The sequence below is a fragment of the Budorcas taxicolor genome, chromosome 6 (assembly GCF_023091745.1).
Source record: "Budorcas taxicolor isolate Tak-1 chromosome 6, Takin1.1, whole genome shotgun sequence".
Taxonomy (NCBI): domain Eukaryota; kingdom Metazoa; phylum Chordata; class Mammalia; order Artiodactyla; family Bovidae; genus Budorcas; species Budorcas taxicolor.
The window spans coordinates 19,855,381-19,873,019 of NC_068915.1; the positions used below are offsets into that span (position 1 = coordinate 19,855,381).

A 17,639-nucleotide genomic window follows, 5' to 3' on the forward strand; every position below is an offset into this window, starting at 1 on the left:
TGTGAAATAACTGGTTTTAGAGCTCATTATGCCAAGTGATACAAGTCAAAGGCAAATGCTGCATGATCTCACTTACATGTGAAATATTTTGTTAAAAAACTCAAAAAAAAAAAAAAAAAGACTCTTTTAAAATAAGGAATTGTCCTGGAAATTCAGCTTTCCCTAGATTTATAAAATATCTGCTATGGGATTATATGCAAAATTCCTATTTTCTCCCCTATGATGCATATAAGTTCACACTTCTAATATAGCCAATATAGAATATAGCCAATTTCCTAATCACTGGTTTCAGCATAAAACTAATTGAATAATTTTCCTCAAATAAACATATTCATATATGCAAACACTATGCTATTGATTACTAATACTATATATTTATGCTCTTTAAATAACAGTTTTCTATTAATGACTATACTTTTGTCTTATGCTGCTGCTAAGTCACTTCAGTTGTGTCCGACCCTGTATGACCCCATAGACAGCAGCCTACCACACTCCTCCATCCATGGGATTTTCCAGGCAAGAGTATTGGAGTGGGGTGCCATTTCCTTCTCCCCTTTTGTCTTATAGGTAAGGGTAATTTTTAAAAATTCTCCCAATGATTCAGTTTTTATTGAATTTCTTCTTTCATTAATATCATATTCTTACAGTCTGTGAGCTACTGTGATTGCACAGCTATTAGGGAAATTTCCTTGCTTCAGATATCTCTCCAATGTGAGTCAGGCTTAATTAAATAAAAATAATGAATGGGTTTGGGTGTTGAGAGGAACCTGTGCAAAGCACAGAATAAAATAGTTCATTGTACAGCCAAGCTGATTTTAATCATAAATATCTGGAATAGTACAGAGAATGCTAATTTAAATGGAAATAAATAACACTAATTAGTTTACATTAGCAGAAAAATAAGGATCTACATCATTAGTGTTCCCTCTATCTCCTAAATGTGATTATAAACATTTATCATCTAAAGAAATAATTCTTGAAAGTTAAGCAATGTCAAGAAAAGCAAGTCAAGTTTTTTAAGCTTAAAAAAACTAAGTTACTTGATGTGAAATATTCAAAAGTAGTCTGGAAAGTCAATCCAGGAGGTAAATTATATGAAGAAATACCTCTTGGCAAATGCACAAAATGGAATTAGTGTAGAGCTGGTTTTGCATTAATTATAAACAGAAGTTGTCTTTCAGAGCTTTCAGAGTAGTTATACATAGCTTATCTATAACTCTGAAAATAAACGTGGCAAGTGCTTTCGGTTACTTGTTCATTTGTCTTCATTAGAAATGATATTAAAGGCTGAAGTAAACCTTTTATTACACATATCTTTGCTTCTTCTCTATTCTTCATTGCTTCTGAATGACACCAATAGTAAGTTTTGTTCTACTTAAATGGGTAATTATTGAAAAGTTAATTATTACTGTTAATTATTAATGTAAAATTTCTATAAATTTTTATCCAAAGCTGCCTCATTCTAAAACATCAAAGCCTTGACAAAACAGACAAAACATAAAGAAATGCTTAGGAAAAGTCTTATCTTGAAATGGGTACACATCTCCATCCCTAAGAGAATTTGAAAGTGAAAGTAGCTCAGTCGCATCTGACTCTTTGCAACCCCATGGATAGCCTGCGGAATTCTTCAGGCCAGAATACTGGAGTGAGTAGCCATACCCTTCTCCAGAGGATCTTCCCAACCCAGGGATTGAACCCAGGTCTTCTGCATTGCAAGTGGATTCCTTTTTTTTTTAATAAAAATTTTTAAAATTTATTTATTTTAATTGGAGGCTAATTACTTTACAATATTGTAGTGGTTTGTGCCATACATTGACATGAATCAGCCACGGGTGTACATGTGTTCCGCATCCTGAACCCCCCTCCCACCTCCCTCCCCATCCCATCCCTCTGTGTCATCCCAGTGCACCAGCCCCGAGCACTCTGTCTCATGCATCAAACCTGGACTGGAGATCTGTTTCAAACATACTATACATGTTTCAATGCTATTCTCTCAGATCATCCCACCCTCGCCTTCTCCCACAGAGTCCAAAAGACTGTTCTTTACATCTGTGTCTCTTTTGCTGTCTCGCATACAGGGTTATTGTTACCATCTTTCTAAATTCCATATATATGCGTTGCTGCCACTGCTGCTAAGTCGCTTCAGTCGTGTCCAACTGTATGCGACCCCATAGACGGCAGCCCACCAGGCTCCCCCATCCCTGGGATTCTCCAGGCAAGAACACTGGAGTGGGTTGCCACTTCCTTCTCCAATGCATGAAAGTGAAAAGTGAAAGTGAAGTTGCTCATTCGTGTCCGAATCTTAGCGACCCCATGGACTGCAGCCTACCATGCTCCTCTGACCATGGGATTTTCCAGGCAAAATTACTGGAGTGGGTTGCCACTGCCTTCTCCAATATGTATGTGTTAGTATACTATATTGGTATTTTTCTTTCTGGCTTACTTCACGCTGTATAATAGGTTCCAGTTTCACGCACCTCATTAGAACTGATTCAAATGTATTCTTTTTTTAATGGCTGAGTAATATTCCATTGTGTATATGTACCACAGCTTTCTTATCCATTCATCTGCTGATGGACATCTAAGTTGCTTCCATGTCCTCCTGGCTATTATAAACAGTGCTGCGATGAACATTGGGGTACATGTGTCTCCTTCAATTCTGGTTTCCTCGGTGCGTATGCCCAGCAGTGGGATTGCTGGGTCATATGGCAGTTCTATTTCCAGTTTTTTAAGGAATCTCCACACTGTTCTCCATAGTGGCTGCACTAGTTTGCATTCCCACCAACAGTGTAAGAGGGTTCCCTTTTCTCCACACCCTCTCCAGCATTTATTGTTTGTAGATTTTTGGATAGCAGCCATTCTGACCAGCGTGAGATGGTACCTCATTGTGGTTTTGATTTGCATTTCTCTGATAATGAGTGATGTTGAGCATCTTTTCATGTATTTGTCAGCCATCTGTATGTCTTGTTTGGAGAAATGTCTGTTTAGTTCTTTGTCCCATTTTTTTGATTGGGTCATTTTTCTAGAATTGAGCTGCAGGAGTTGCTTGTATATTTTTGAGATTAATTTTTTGCCAGTTGCTTCATTTGCTATTATTTTCTCCCATTCTGAAGGCTGTCTTTTCACTTTGCTTATAGTTTCCTTTGTTGCGCAAAAGCTTTTAAGTTTAATTAGGTCCCATTTGTTTATTTTTGCTTTTATTGCAGGCGGATTCTTTACCAGCTGAGCCACCAGGGAAGCCCAAGAACACCGGGGTGGGTAGCCTATCCCTTCTCCAGCAGATCTTCCCGACCCAGGAATCAAACCAGGGTCTCCTGCATTGCAGGCGGCTTCTTTACCAGCTGAGCTAGCGCTGCTGAAAGCAAAGCAAGAGTGGAAGGGTGCTCCAGATCTGTTCACCGGAAAGGTCCTGTTGAATGAAAATGGTACCATCCTAACTACATTTCAATACCCTTTGAGATCTGAACCTCTGCCTGGTACTGGTTTTCAGAAATAAGTATTTTATTATTCACACAAACTTATTTGATAAAGCAATTTGATCTCTGAAACATAAGCAATATTCATTTGAATGGGTAATTTAAGGTTTCTCATCAGTGAATTCATATTCTTAAAACAAACCATAGTAACTTTCAAACTTGCTTAGGGCTATAATAAATGACTTAGTGGAGTCAGGAATAGATTTAAATATCCTTGACTGTTCAATAAATTCTCAATTTGCTCATTTGTACACAAAAACTTTTCCAAATAATTTAATACTCCATATGTGAGCTAATTTAATTCTGATGAAATTACTATATATACTTCTTCATGTCAAATACTTTTATTTGTTTTAACAAGCAACACTATCAAAATATTCTATGTAATCCACCTTAGGTAAACTGGCCATTAAAACCTTTCTTGGTAACCAGTCGTGGGCTCCGCTTGCAAAGTACTAAAAACATAGTCTATAAATAGGGTGCTTGAAATCTAATTCTAAAGGATAGAACAAAGCATAGCATAACAGTGGGAAGAATTATAGCAAATGTAACTCCAGGAGGAAAAAAGACTTTTAACTTTTTATTTATTTATTTATTTTAGCTTTTTGACACCATTTTTTTTTAATTTTTAAAAAAAAAGAAAAGAAAGGATTATATTTTTCTAAGACAATCTGGTTTCGTGGCTTAAAAACAGCAAAAGAAATAAAGAAAGAAACCCAGTGAGCCCAGCGCTGAGCAGACATAAGGTACCGAAGCTGTGAACCCACTGTACCAGTGCTCCCCTAGTTAAAGAACTGTGCCTCTGTGTAGATACTGGCTCTGCACTGATTTTCGTTGAGGACATGGAAGCAATAAAACTTAAACTTAATCTTGCTACTCTTTGTCAGGCCTTGCTTACAGCAAAGTGGTTCCAGACAATTTCATTAGCGGTACAATGTTGTACAACTGGATCATTTCCACACCTGTGCTGATCTAAAGTATAAAATAAACTTATTCACCAACCATTTTGAAAGCCAAAACAAAATCCTCAGTCCCACTTTTCAGTACTTCGTATTGCAAGTATATAATTGAAATTGGACATAACTAAGCTTTCAGGATGAAAGAACTTTCTCTGCTTCTCATAAACGCAACATCCCTCTCTATCAACCATAACATATGTAACACCATGACATCTCCAAGGAAACCTGAAGTTTTCTGGTGACTGAGTATGAGCCTTAGTGCAAACTATCAGCCAGGATTTATACTAGGGCTATTTCAAGATCATACTAACCACTCTCCTGAAGCAATCTCAGTATAAAAAACTCAAATTATGTTACGTTTGACTTTCTCCATTCCTCTAGGAGCTTGAGAATAGCAACTTACAAAATGGATTATCAAAAGTGAAAATCAATGTTTTACTATGTATAATAGAATTGCATTGCAATTTGAATATTTTATAGGTGGGGTCTTGTATCAAATTATCATTTGACTTATAGTCTCCAGAAGTCTTCTGTTATTTTTCAAAAAAGGTAAACTGAGAAATATTGCAATATTCTTTATTTTCTAGATCATTTCCAACTTCTACTTAAATTTTACTTTTAACTTTTTATTTTAAAATAGTTATAGATTCATATAAAGTTGTAAAAATAGTACACAGACTTCTGTGAACCCAACTATCAATAGATTCCCCAATGGCGGCATCTTATATAATTACAGTACAATATCAAAGCTAGAAAATCATTTTTATTACAACACTATTAACCACAGACCTTGCTTAGTTTTCATCAGATTTAACATGTCTGTATTCATGAGCATATGTGCAGTTTTATGGAACTTGATCCCACCTATAGGTTCATATGGGCCTCCATGGTGGCTCAGATGGTAAAGAATCTACCCTCAATGCAAGAGACCTGGGTTCGATCCCTGAGTCAGAAGATCCCCTGGAGAGGGGATTTTTGCCTGGAGAATTCCATGGACAGAGAAGCCTGGTGGGCCACAGTGCATGAGATCACAAAGAGTCGGACACAATGGAGCAACTAACACATAGTATAGGTAATCTTTTGAGATGGGCCTTTTTTCATTAATCATAATGCCCCTGAGATCCATCCAAGTTGTTACAAGTATAACCAGTCCATTCCTTTTCATTGCTGAGTAGGATTCTATAGCAAAGACACATGAGAATTTGTTTAATGATGTATGCACTGAAGGACATTAGGGTTATTTACAGTTTGGGGCTATTATGAATAAAGTTGCTAGGAACATGCACGTGCAGGTTTTTGAATGAATATGTTTTCATTTTCCTGGGATAAATGCTCAGTAGTGCAACTGTCTTGTGGTAACTGTATCTGTAGTTTTATAAGAAAGAAACACATTATTTTTCAGAGTGGTTGTACCATTTTACATTCCAACCAGCAATGTATGAGTGATTCAGTTTCTCCACATCCTTATCAATGTGTGGTCATGTCACTTTTCTTTTAGCCATTCTGACTGATGTTAGCTATCAGATAGCTCATTGTAGTTTTGATTTACATTTCCCTGATGGTTAAGAAGCAGAAAGTTTTTTTCATGTGCACGTGTACCAACTGTATATCCTCATTGGTAAAACGACTGTTTATGTCTTTTGCCCATTTTCTAACTGGATTCTTTTTTGTTTGTTTTTTATTTTTGAGTTTTGAGAGTTCTTTATACACTCCAGATCCAAGACCTGAGTCAGATTTGCAAATATTTCTGGTTTGCAAATATTTTCTTCTAGTCTTTAGCTTGTTTTTATCACCCTCATAATAAAGTTTTTGGCAGAGCAAACATTTAAAATTTTGATGAAGCCCAACTTATCAAAAAATTTTAATGCACTGTGCTTTTGGTGTCATGTGTAAGAACTCTTTTTCATCCCCAGATCCCAAAGCTTTTTCATATTTTTCTTCTAATATTTTACAATTTAAAAATTTATATTTAAAACCATGATTCTTTTTGAGTTAACTTTTATATAAGGGATGCAACTTAGATATTCATATTCTTTGTCTATGGTTATCCAATTGATCTAGCAATATTTGCTAAAAAGACTATCCTTCTCCAAATGAGTTGCTTTTACGCCTTTTTGTAGGTTCTCTATTGTATTCTATTGATCTATATGATATCTCTCCAATTACTGTGGCTACACAGGAGGTCAACATTGAGTAGAATGATTCTCTCTATCATTCTTTTCCAAATTCTTTTTTCACATAAAACTTAGAATAAGCTTGTCTATATCTACTAAAAATCTTGTTGGGATTTTGATAAAAGTTATGCTAAATATATAGGTAAATTTGAAGAGAATCTGATTAAATTATTTAAAGTGTTCTTCACGTGAAACTTTAACAGGTATTGGTTGCTGTTGTTCTTATTTAGTTGCTAACTCATGTCCGACTCTTTTGTGACCCCCATGGACTGTAGCTCGCCAGGCTCCTCTCTCCATGGGATTCTGCAGTCAAGAATATTGGAGTGGGTTGTCATTTCCTTCTCCAAAAGATTCCTGACCCAGGGATTAAACCCGCGTCTCCTGAAGTGGCAGAAGGATTCTCTACCACTCAGCCATCAGGGAAGCCCTTGAACAGGTATAGCATTTTTTAAAAGGTTTAAATTAAAAAGGCTTAAATAAATATAAATCAATGTGTTATTACTATACAAGTACTGTGGACTTTTTTAACAACTTGGGTTTGAACTGTGCAGGTATACTTACATGTGGATTCTTTTCACGGTAAACAGTGTGGTACTAACTTAATCTGTAGTTGGTTCAATGCGTGGATGCAGAACTGCAGATATGAGAGGACCCCTGGATTCCCAAGGCAGACTGTGAGCTATACAGGGATTCTCAACAGCAAGAAGAATTGGCACCCAAACCCCTGCATTTTTTAAAGGTCAACTGTGTAATAAGAGTGTGTATTTTACATGGTTCTCTTTTTCTTATTTAAACTTTTGACATTTCACACAAAGAAACTTTAAACCTTTTAAAATCCCACATGAAGAAACTAACACTGAAAAAATAGATACCTTTCCACTACTTCTCTACCGCTTTATGTCACCTTCATTTCAAATAAAGATTACAACACGATGTATTAATTCGTTTTAATTAAAAAATTCATCTAATGGTTACTCATTCAAATGTATATAAAAATATTCCTACTACCAGCACTACTTCTTTTGATTACCAAGTACAGTTAACTAGTAGTTTATAAAAGACCAACATTTTTATATGGGTGTCTAATGCTATGATAATTGGAAGAATTTACCAAGTAAAAATTTACACATCTCTGTCAGTTTCAGTTCTTTCTACTATTACTTTAGCTGACTTCTCTCACTTTCTACTAGAAAAAGAGATGAATTTAACACATGGTTTGCTTTACATCATTTATACATACAATATATAATAATGTAATACATATGTGATATACCTCTCTATCTCAGACTCTATACCTCTTTGTATTCGTGTTTGGCACTAAACCAAGAGCACCACTAAGCAAATAGCAAACTTGTTCTTTGCAACTTTGTTATATTTTAAACCATTTAATATAAATCCTCTCTCTCTCTCTCTATATATATATATATATATATATACACTATGCATTAGAGGCTTTTAGCTTTGGATTAAAAAGCAGTTTAAATACAAGATTGCATTACTTTTGGTAAAGCACCAAAATGCTTGAGAACCTCACTCTTGAAAGAGAAAACAGTTATAAATTTGTAGAATTCTGAGTCAAATATGGTCAAGTTTTGAGTTTCACAGCTAAGTATTACTTAGAGAAATGAAAAACATTTATGTTAGAGAATTTTTTTTCCATAAAAGTCAGAAGAAAAAAAAATGCCTTTGATCTCATTCTCTTGGTGCACTTTTAGTATGTTAAATGCCAAAAAGTTCAAAATGTAACTGCCTTATAATATAAAGTTACTCAATATAAACAAAAAGTTGTTGAGCAGACTATATCTTTACTGTCTCACTGGAGAATACTTTTTTAAAAGTAGGAAATCATTATGCTAATTTTGAATCTCATCTTAAGAATCTAAGACTAGTATTTCAAGAAAAAAATTTCTTGAAAGAGACAGTTACTTTTATTTACATTATTAAGATATTTCTACTTCGACTTATATTTGCTAGCATATTTCGCTTAAAGTAGAAGTTTCATGGTTACCAAATGGTTCAACGGTATGCACAAAGGCTTATATTTGATGGACTTTGTGCTAAGAGGCAAAAAATAATTTTTTGGGTTGGAGAAGGAAATGGCAATCCACTCCAGTATCCTTGCCTGGAAAATCCCATGGATGGAGGAGCCTGGTAGGCTACAGTCCATGTGGTCACAGAGTTGGACACGACTGAGCGACTTCACTTTCACTTTCACTTTAAGAAAAAAAACAAAACTAGAAAACTTTGATCTTGCTCATCTTACTTTGGTGGAATCAAAGCAGCCCATGTGCTCACTGTGCCAGCTACCTGGGGTATAACTTCCCACCTGTGGTCCCTAAACAGTAAGAAGCAGCACGTGGTGATACTTCTGAGAAATGAAAACTCTAGGGCCTGGCCTCAGACTCTGGCATAGGGCTCAGCATTCTGTTATAACATGCCATACAAATGGTTCTGATAGATGTCCTAGTTTGAAAAGCAATGATTTAGAACAATATAGCATTCTTACATTCTGACTAAAGATCCTAAAACAAACTTTTGTTTCATTTTCCCCAAAGGAGGATGATGTTTGTATTACAGATGAGACAGTTCTTCATTATGGTGAACTTTTAGCATCCCTGACCTTCTGGCACCAACAGCAATAAATAATGCTGTTTACCATACCCCTTAAGAGTTTCATAAGAACCTTAAGACTCACTGATAGAGGAAAAGGCTCTATTTGTGTCCTTCCATTTTGCATCTTGGCTACAACTCTATCCAAAGACCTTGACCACATCCTTCCCTTCCCAATCACTTCTGCTGGAAAAAGAAAGAGTGATCCCTTTGGTTTCTAGAAGCATACAACACAAGGGTCAGGGAAAGGCAGAGACTTTGCATTGAGGCCAACTTTTACTAGCTTTATCATGTATCACCATCTTATTTTATATTGTTTCCTAATGTTAAGGTCAATCATTCTTTTATACCCCAAATACTCTCTGGAAAACAGTAGGGGAAATTAAAAAATTTGTATTTACATAAATGATCCTCATCAGGATAAGCTCTCAAATTTAAAAACCTTAGTCATCTACTGTAAACAGAAGTTGATAAAAAAGAATACCTTACTACTAATTGAATAATCTGCCACTAGGATTGAAAAATTATACATTCCCTTAGAACCATAAATTTAATCAGTGAGTTATATAACGGGAACTAGAATACACAAGTTTGTCATTCTTGTTCTGCTGCTGCTGCTGCTGCTGTCACTTCAGTCGTGTCTGACTCTGTGCGACCCCATAGGCGGCAGCCCACCAGGCTCCCCCGTCCCTGGGATTCTCCAGGCAAGAACACTGGAGTGGGTTGCCATTCCTTCTCCAATGCAGGAAAGTGAAAAGTGAAAGTGAAGTCGCTCAGTCGTGTCCAACTCTTAGCGACCCCATGGACTGCAGCCTACTAGGCTTCTCCGTTCATGGGATTAAGAATTCATAAATATCTGTCCCAAGCAAATGAAATCTATAAGACAGATAGATCTAGATAGATGAGATTTTACTATCTCCTTCTAGTAAAACTCTAACATCAATTTTTTTGTGTTTTTCCTCAACTGATAAGTATATACTCTAATCTGGGTGGCAGGGGGCTAAATGAGTAGAGATGTTTAAGGTTTTTAGATATCACCCTCATATCAGTCTCCCTAGGAGTTAGTGCTCTCATGCAGCTCAAAAGCAAAACCAAGGCTGCGTGGATACCTAAGTGCACGATATTTCTAAGATAGTGGAACTCTGAATATAAGAAAAAAAGGGATTATAGCTGGAACAATACCTAAGTAACTATCTTCTTCTATTGCTTTTATCTCCTATAAGGTCATGCTTCTGACTCCTCCCTTCTATATGAGTGATATGGCTATTAGGGACTAGGAGCCACTCCTAATACAGGAACCATCCACCTAAAACTACTGGAGAACAGAAAGGCTGCAGGGAACTATCAATGGAGTGTCTTAAAGCAGCTCTATTCTAGGTCTTGAGGCAAAAGACTCTATTTATTCTCTCCTTCATACTCAGAGGGCAAAAATGCCAAAGGCAAGGACAGAGGTGTCTCTGGACTTAACAAAAGTAGTCTTCAGGCTCACAGTATATATACTAGTTCATTAAAGTAGGAAATCACAGCTATTTGAGGACAAACGGGAATAGGAACTATGCTATTGCCTGGATCTTCTCAGTGCAGACTGCTGGTTGAAGATTTTCTATCAGGGGACAATGATTGATACTGACTCAAACATTTCACTTTTCACAATTCATCTTCTGTAGAACCATGTGATCACAACTACCTGCCTGAGAACTGTGACCATAAAATTCAAAAGTGAAAATAACCGCGAACAAACTGGAACTCAACTTAGCAGGTATATTTTTCACATAGATATGGGTAAAATAATTCTTAAATTACTGTCTAAACACTGAGGGACTGAACAAGTGAGCAAAACCACAGGTGATATTGGGTGCTATAATTTTTACTGTTGTGAAAGGTAGATATAGACACTGAATTCAGAAAAACTAGGAAGAATCTTATGGTACTGGATTGGGATTAGAAAATGGCAACCCACTCCAGTATTCTTGCCTGGAAAATCCCAGGGACGGGAGAGCCGGGTGGGCTGCTGTCTAAGGGGTCGCACAGAGTCGGACATGACTGAAGCGACTTAGCAGCAGCAGCAGCAGCAACAGTATCAGTATAAAATCATGACTTTCAATATATATAGATTATAGATATTGATATATAGATATAGCAGTAGATGCTGATGTGTATGATTTTGTGTGTGTACATAGATGCATACACACATACATCTATTTCCTAATGGATCAATCTATATCTCTCTGCTGTGTGTGTGTTAAGTGGCTTCAGTAGTGTCTGACTCTGAGACTTTATGGACTGCAGCCTGCCAGTCTCATCGGTCCATAGGATTCCCCAGGCAAGAATAGTGGAGTAGGTTGCTGTGCCCTCCTCCAGGGGATCTTCCCGACTCAGGAATCGAACCTGTGTCTGTTAGGTCTAACCCTGCATTGGCAGGTGGGTTCTTTACCACTAGCGCCACCTGGGAAGCCCACATCTTTCTGCCAAGAGAACTTAGAAGCAACACTGCTAACAATGAGCATACCTAGTGCCCAAATCTTAGTTTCTAAATACCATTCTCTACTAAAAGGAACCAGGGTTCCTTGGAGAAATAGTTGATGCTAGGGCTTCAGCAGGGAAATGACAAAATGAGCCTGTAATATTTTGTTATACCAAAAATTAAGGACATAGTAATGGAACAATTGGGGCATTTCCAAAGGATCAGGAGCTAGCCTGAAGGCAGCTACAACAACTTGAGCACTGAAACTTAATTTAAAAAATTTATGAGTAAAAAGGAAGAAAGAAAAAAAGGAAAGATAGAAGACTAAAAGGAGAAAGAAGGCTTTCTTATAGTACAGCGACAACTAATAAATATAGAAATATGATGGAGTTGAAAAATCACTATTTTGCAACTATCACAGGCAAGAAATATCAAATGAATATAAACTACTAAGTGAAAGATTAAAAAGAAACAAGTTATTATGTAGCCTTATATCTCCCTACAAACTACTTAAGTCAGTATAGCAAAATAGTAATACGACAGAAACCCCTGGAAGACCCCAGCTTAACCAAATGATTAAAGTTAACATAACTGGGCCCAAACAGACATAATATGCCTTCTGATAATGAAGAGAAGGACGCAACATCATTTCTGTAGCATTTCCACCAAAAATGCGTAAAGTGAATCTAATTATGAGGAAACATTAAACAAATCCAAATTGAGAGACAGTCTACCAAAAACTTGGCCAGAACCCTTCAAAAAAGTTCATGTTATGAAATACAAAAAACATCTGAGAAACTATTCAACATTAAAGGAAACTAAAGTGACATGACAACTAAATGTACTAGAATCTTCTGAACTCTACATTAGATAAAAGTAGGTACTAAAGTAAATATCCTCTTTTGATCATTGTACTACGGCTATATAAGAAAATGTTCTTGTTCTTGAAGGAAAGTATAGAGAAGTGAAGTCATGATGTCTGCAACTTACTCCCAAACAGTCCCTTTAAAAACATACACTAATAATAGTGACAACAATAAAAATAATAATGTAAATTAAATACCCACTTCTCTTTTCTTAAAGCTAAATAATCCCAACTATTTTAGCCTTTTAAATCCCTATGAGACAAAAAAGTTGCCTGGAAGTTTTAAAAAAAGAAAAGGCTGTGTATGGTTACCAGAATTTTGGGAACCTCTATAGGTCCAGGACTTTAGTTGTTTTTACTTTCATCAGGACCAGAAATTAAATGGTAAAGACAGGCCCCCAGACATATCTTTTGGATGTAACTCCATCCTAGGTGTCACAGCTCCTTTGTCATCTGGATTGACACAAGTTTTGTCCTGACTCAGAAGTCACCAAACTCCCCAGTCGAAAACTTCCTCCTCTCCAGGAACGTCTGGGGTCAAGCAAAAAACTCACTCTCACGTGGATGGAAAGTGGTGTTGGAGGCAGAACACTCCTCCACAGACCCTGAAGCTGTTCATTTCTCAGTAAATATTTACTGAACACCAAGGGGGAAAAAACGAAGAAGGGAATAGCAACCCACTCCATTATTCTTGCCTGGAGAATTCCCTGGACAGAGGAGCCTGGCAGGCTACAGTCCATGAAGTCGCAAAGAGCTGGACATGACTGAGTGACTGACACACACAAGGGGGGATAAAAAAGGACCTATGGTCTCAATTCAGTTCAATTAAAAAAAAAAAAAAACGTATTGAGGACCTATTCACAGAAGTCCTGTATTTAAAGAGTTCACAGTTTGTTGGAGAAGGAAAATATGCATGTAAACATAGTATAAGAGAAGTATTCTGTAAGTATCAAAAATGAAATATAAGAAATACTAAAGGAATATTGAAAGGAAGTGATTAATTCTGACTACTATATAAGTATTTTTTACCAGCTATTAATTATAGTTTGGCACTGTACTTTTTATATATTAGTTCACTGAATATACCAACAGTCTCATAAGGTAAGTAGTAGTATTATCACTATGTACAGATGAGGCCACTGAGGTACAGAGAACTGTCTATTGAGAATACAGAGAATTCAGACATTCTCAGAAAGGAATCTGGCCATAGGTTATCTAGCTAGCTATTAGCCCAGGTTTCAAACCCAGGCAGTCTGATCCCATAACTGATGAAAAAGCTTTGCTAATTCTTAAAAGATGAATATAATTTCAAGAAATGGGAAATAGAGGAATATTTAAGGCTGCAAGAAAAATAAAGGTGAAGTCATGGAGAGAGAAAATACAGATCTTAGAAGGAAAGCAGCAAGAAATTTAGGGGCTGGCACATAAGATGGAGGGGGAGAAACGGGTGAGCACAGTGAACGAGATTAGATAGGTTTATGAACTATGTTAGACTCTATCATGAGAACTAATACAGTCTGATGGTAAAGAAGCTGATTCTCATGCACCATAATCTTGATGTAAATAGAGTTGATTTCTGAAACATTCAAATGAACCAAGTACCAATAATACCTTAGTAGAATTTAATTTCTCCTAAAAGATAGTACCAGAGCACAAATCATGAGAACACATTCATAGTGACATCTGTACCACAATGTACAATAATTTCATTTCACAAAGATCCTATTAACTGTGCAATATTGAAATTATCAGAACTGAAAACAGAACATTGAAAAATACCACAACTCTACCTTAGTTAAACCAGACTACAAACCTAAGTGAACTAAATGAACCTAAATGAACTAAGACTACCTTAGTTAAACCAGACTACAAACCTAAGTAAAATGTGAGTATACCATGAGATCCACTGTTATAGCTCCATCTTTGCCATAATATTTATTAAAACAAAGTGATCCAATTAAAGGCATGTAAGAAGCAATATATTCCATGAGCTCCAGTAGATATGCACTTCTAACCAGTAAAACAACCAGACATGAACGCTTAATGTCAAATTTCTGAGTTGTTAGCAGATATAATTTAGTGTTCATATTAATAAGTGAAAATATCATTTTGCCTTCATACTAAATTAATTATAGTTAAAGAAAAACATGTGGCACTTAAAACACTGTTTTCATTTTAATATAAGTATTAATAAAAATTTGACTTTTATTTAGTAAACTATAGGTTTAACCCATTCAAAATCTGTAACTGAAGAGTATAGAAAATTTAATTGCATGTACAATAAAAACATCTAAGCTCTGTAAAATGCCAAAAAAAATCTAAATTAAAACATTAACAAATTCACTAGTGACTATTTTTCATATAGTTAATAAAAACAAGAAATAAATTTCATTTTTATAAAATATCTTTGCAGCAGCATTCTTAACTATCCAACATAATCTTCTTCCATTTTGGAAGAATTCTAAAATGTTTCCTTGATTAACAGAACAGAAGTGATTAGTGAGGTACAGGAATGTCAGGATGTATCATAGAAGAGAAGAACATGAAAAAGGAAGGCAAATAATTTTAAAGAGTGCTTTAAAAATCAAAACTTATATAAGTATAAAACTACAGAACACATAAACAATTAAAGAAATAGAATGCTGAGCTATGAAAATGTTCCTCCTCTAAAAATACCTAAAATGGCATTTAAACTTCAACTATTATCCTTTACCTATTTAATTGGACTTTTGAGAGTAAGGAAAATCCATAGGACCTGAAAAAGGGGGAAAGGGACTGAAAAGCAGTGTAATAACCTCAAGCTGACACCACAGCTGCCTGGAGGGTATCTACTGATATAGGGCTCTACGCTTTAACAGCAAGAAAAAGAGAGGCTAGTCCTTGATCCCTCGCATGGTGGAGAGCTGAAACTAGTATCACTACATGAAAGGAGAACTGAAAAACTATATTCAATATGAAAAGATGTTGTGTTTTTTTTTTAAAAAGCTCTATTCAACAACAAAGGAAGGTGAAAAAGTTAATTTTCTGTGTAAGCCTCAGTTCTAGATAGAAAAGGCTGAAGGAATCGCAACCTGAAAAAATACGTTCCATGCATTAAATGCAAGAGTTTAAGATGTCTGGCATACACAAACATAAATCCTAACTATGGGAATTCATTTCTAACCAGGTCTCACAAGATTCCAAGATTTAGGGAACCCCAAAAATGAATTCAGAATCTAAAATTACAAAATTAACAGGGATATGAGACACCAGGAGTGAAGTCAACAGAAACAATGAACAGAAGAATTAGATCTCAATGAATATCAGCTATTAGACATAATATATGCAGCATATATGTTTGAACAATTATAAAAAGAGAAAACTGAAACATGACCAAGGAAAATATATCATCAAAATAAACAAACCAAATGTAGTTTTTAGCAATAAAAAATATATTTAACTAAAAAATCTATCAAAATATTTTTTTCAAAGAATATTTTAAATAATTGGGGGAAATTATTAGGAAGTGGTTATTAGATGATGAAGAAATTTTTGTTGATTTTTATTAAGCATGATAATGACATGATGATTATTTAAGATGTCAATATTGTTTAGATGTGTATTATGGGTGACATATTATCTGGGATAGGTTTCAAAATACTTCAGCAAAGAAAAAAAGAACAGATATAGCAAATGTGGGAAATACTAAATTAAAGCAATGTATATATGTAAAATTTTTGTAATAAAAATAAAATGAAAACTCAATGGATAGTATGATCCGAATGTTAGAGATAGCCAAAGAGAGAACTAGAGAACTGGGAGATGGATCAGAGGAGGGTATCCAGAATATGAATAAAATTTAAAGAGACAAAACAAAAAAACAATTTACCTTCCTTTGGGCTCACTGCTGCAGGAAGTGTATCCCAATCAAGGGTCCAAGTGGGGCAAGGGTGGGGAGAAAACATCACTTCAATGCCTTTTTCCTGGAAAAGGAGATAGGCCCTTTCCACATTAATGAATTAATAAAATCCTGTTATGTTCTAGAACACCAAATTCTATTTTCTACACTGGCAAGGTGAAATACAGATTTTAATAAACATCAAGCATTCCTCAAAATATTGTTACATAAGAGATATATGTTGAAATATACTCTCTCAAATATCTCTAGCTATTCCATGACTGCAGAATATCACAAGGTATTTCAAAGAAGCAGGAACTTGTAATAAACATCAGAAAAATATTTCATATACAGCCACCCAGAGAGAAAAGTAAGATATCTGTGAAGAGATATAATTGAGTTCCATAGGCCATATTAATACACGGTTGAGTCTGATGCACTGCCTGGTGTAACACTGAATAAATGCTTGGTGGATGAATGAATAGGTGGTTTATTCTCCTTCTCTAATTCTGTTATCACAGTGTATTCTATTTGTTTGTTTGCTTGTTTCTTGACCTTAAATACAACCCTAATAGATTCTCTTTTGTAGATTCATACTATGGGATCTGAGACAACCATGAAAATTTGTATTTGACATTGTTCTCTGCTTCCTGTTAAAACTCTTTAAACGCTCACCCTGACTTCTGCAAACAGAAGTCAGAAACAAGTAAAAGCAGAAGAAATAATGATCAAGATGTTTTCGAAAAGTATTCTTCCCCGCAAAACAAGAAATAAATGTGGAGTTTCTTAACAGTACGGTTACTTTCCTATTAAATTTCCTACTAAAATTATTACCTGAAGTGACACAGAAGTAATAAGCCACCTAGAAATATTAGGTGTCAAAGAGAAAAGTCACCTGAGAATAAAATTTTTATCAAAAACAATCCACATAATCAAAACTAACTCTGCATACATCCATCAAGGTCTGTCAAGTGAAGTGAAGTCGCTCAGTCGTGTCCGACTCTTTGCGATCCCGTGGACTGTAGCCCTCCAGGCTCCTCCGTCCATGGGATTCTCCAGGCAAGAATACTGGAGTGGGGTGCCATTTCCTTCTCCAGGGGATCTTTCCTGACCTGGGGATTGAACCCAGGTCTCCCACATTGCGGGCAGACGCTTAAACCTCTGAGCCACCAGGGAAGCCCCAGTTGCTACAGCCTAGCAGCTATATTTAAAGG

The 17,639-nt window shown here is 35.8% G+C and overlaps 1 protein-coding gene across 1 annotated transcript in view; it reads right to left on the reverse strand.

The window, feature by feature from the left end:
- GSTCD (glutathione S-transferase C-terminal domain containing) overlaps positions 1 to 17,639 on the reverse strand; it is a 129,493-nt gene that overhangs the window by 97,855 nt on the left and 13,999 nt on the right. The window contains exon 5 of the mRNA XM_052641983.1: positions 16,417 to 16,510. Within this exon, the coding sequence (XP_052497943.1) occupies positions 16,417 to 16,510 (94 nt within the window). The remainder of the gene's footprint in view (positions 1 to 16,416; positions 16,511 to 17,639) is intronic.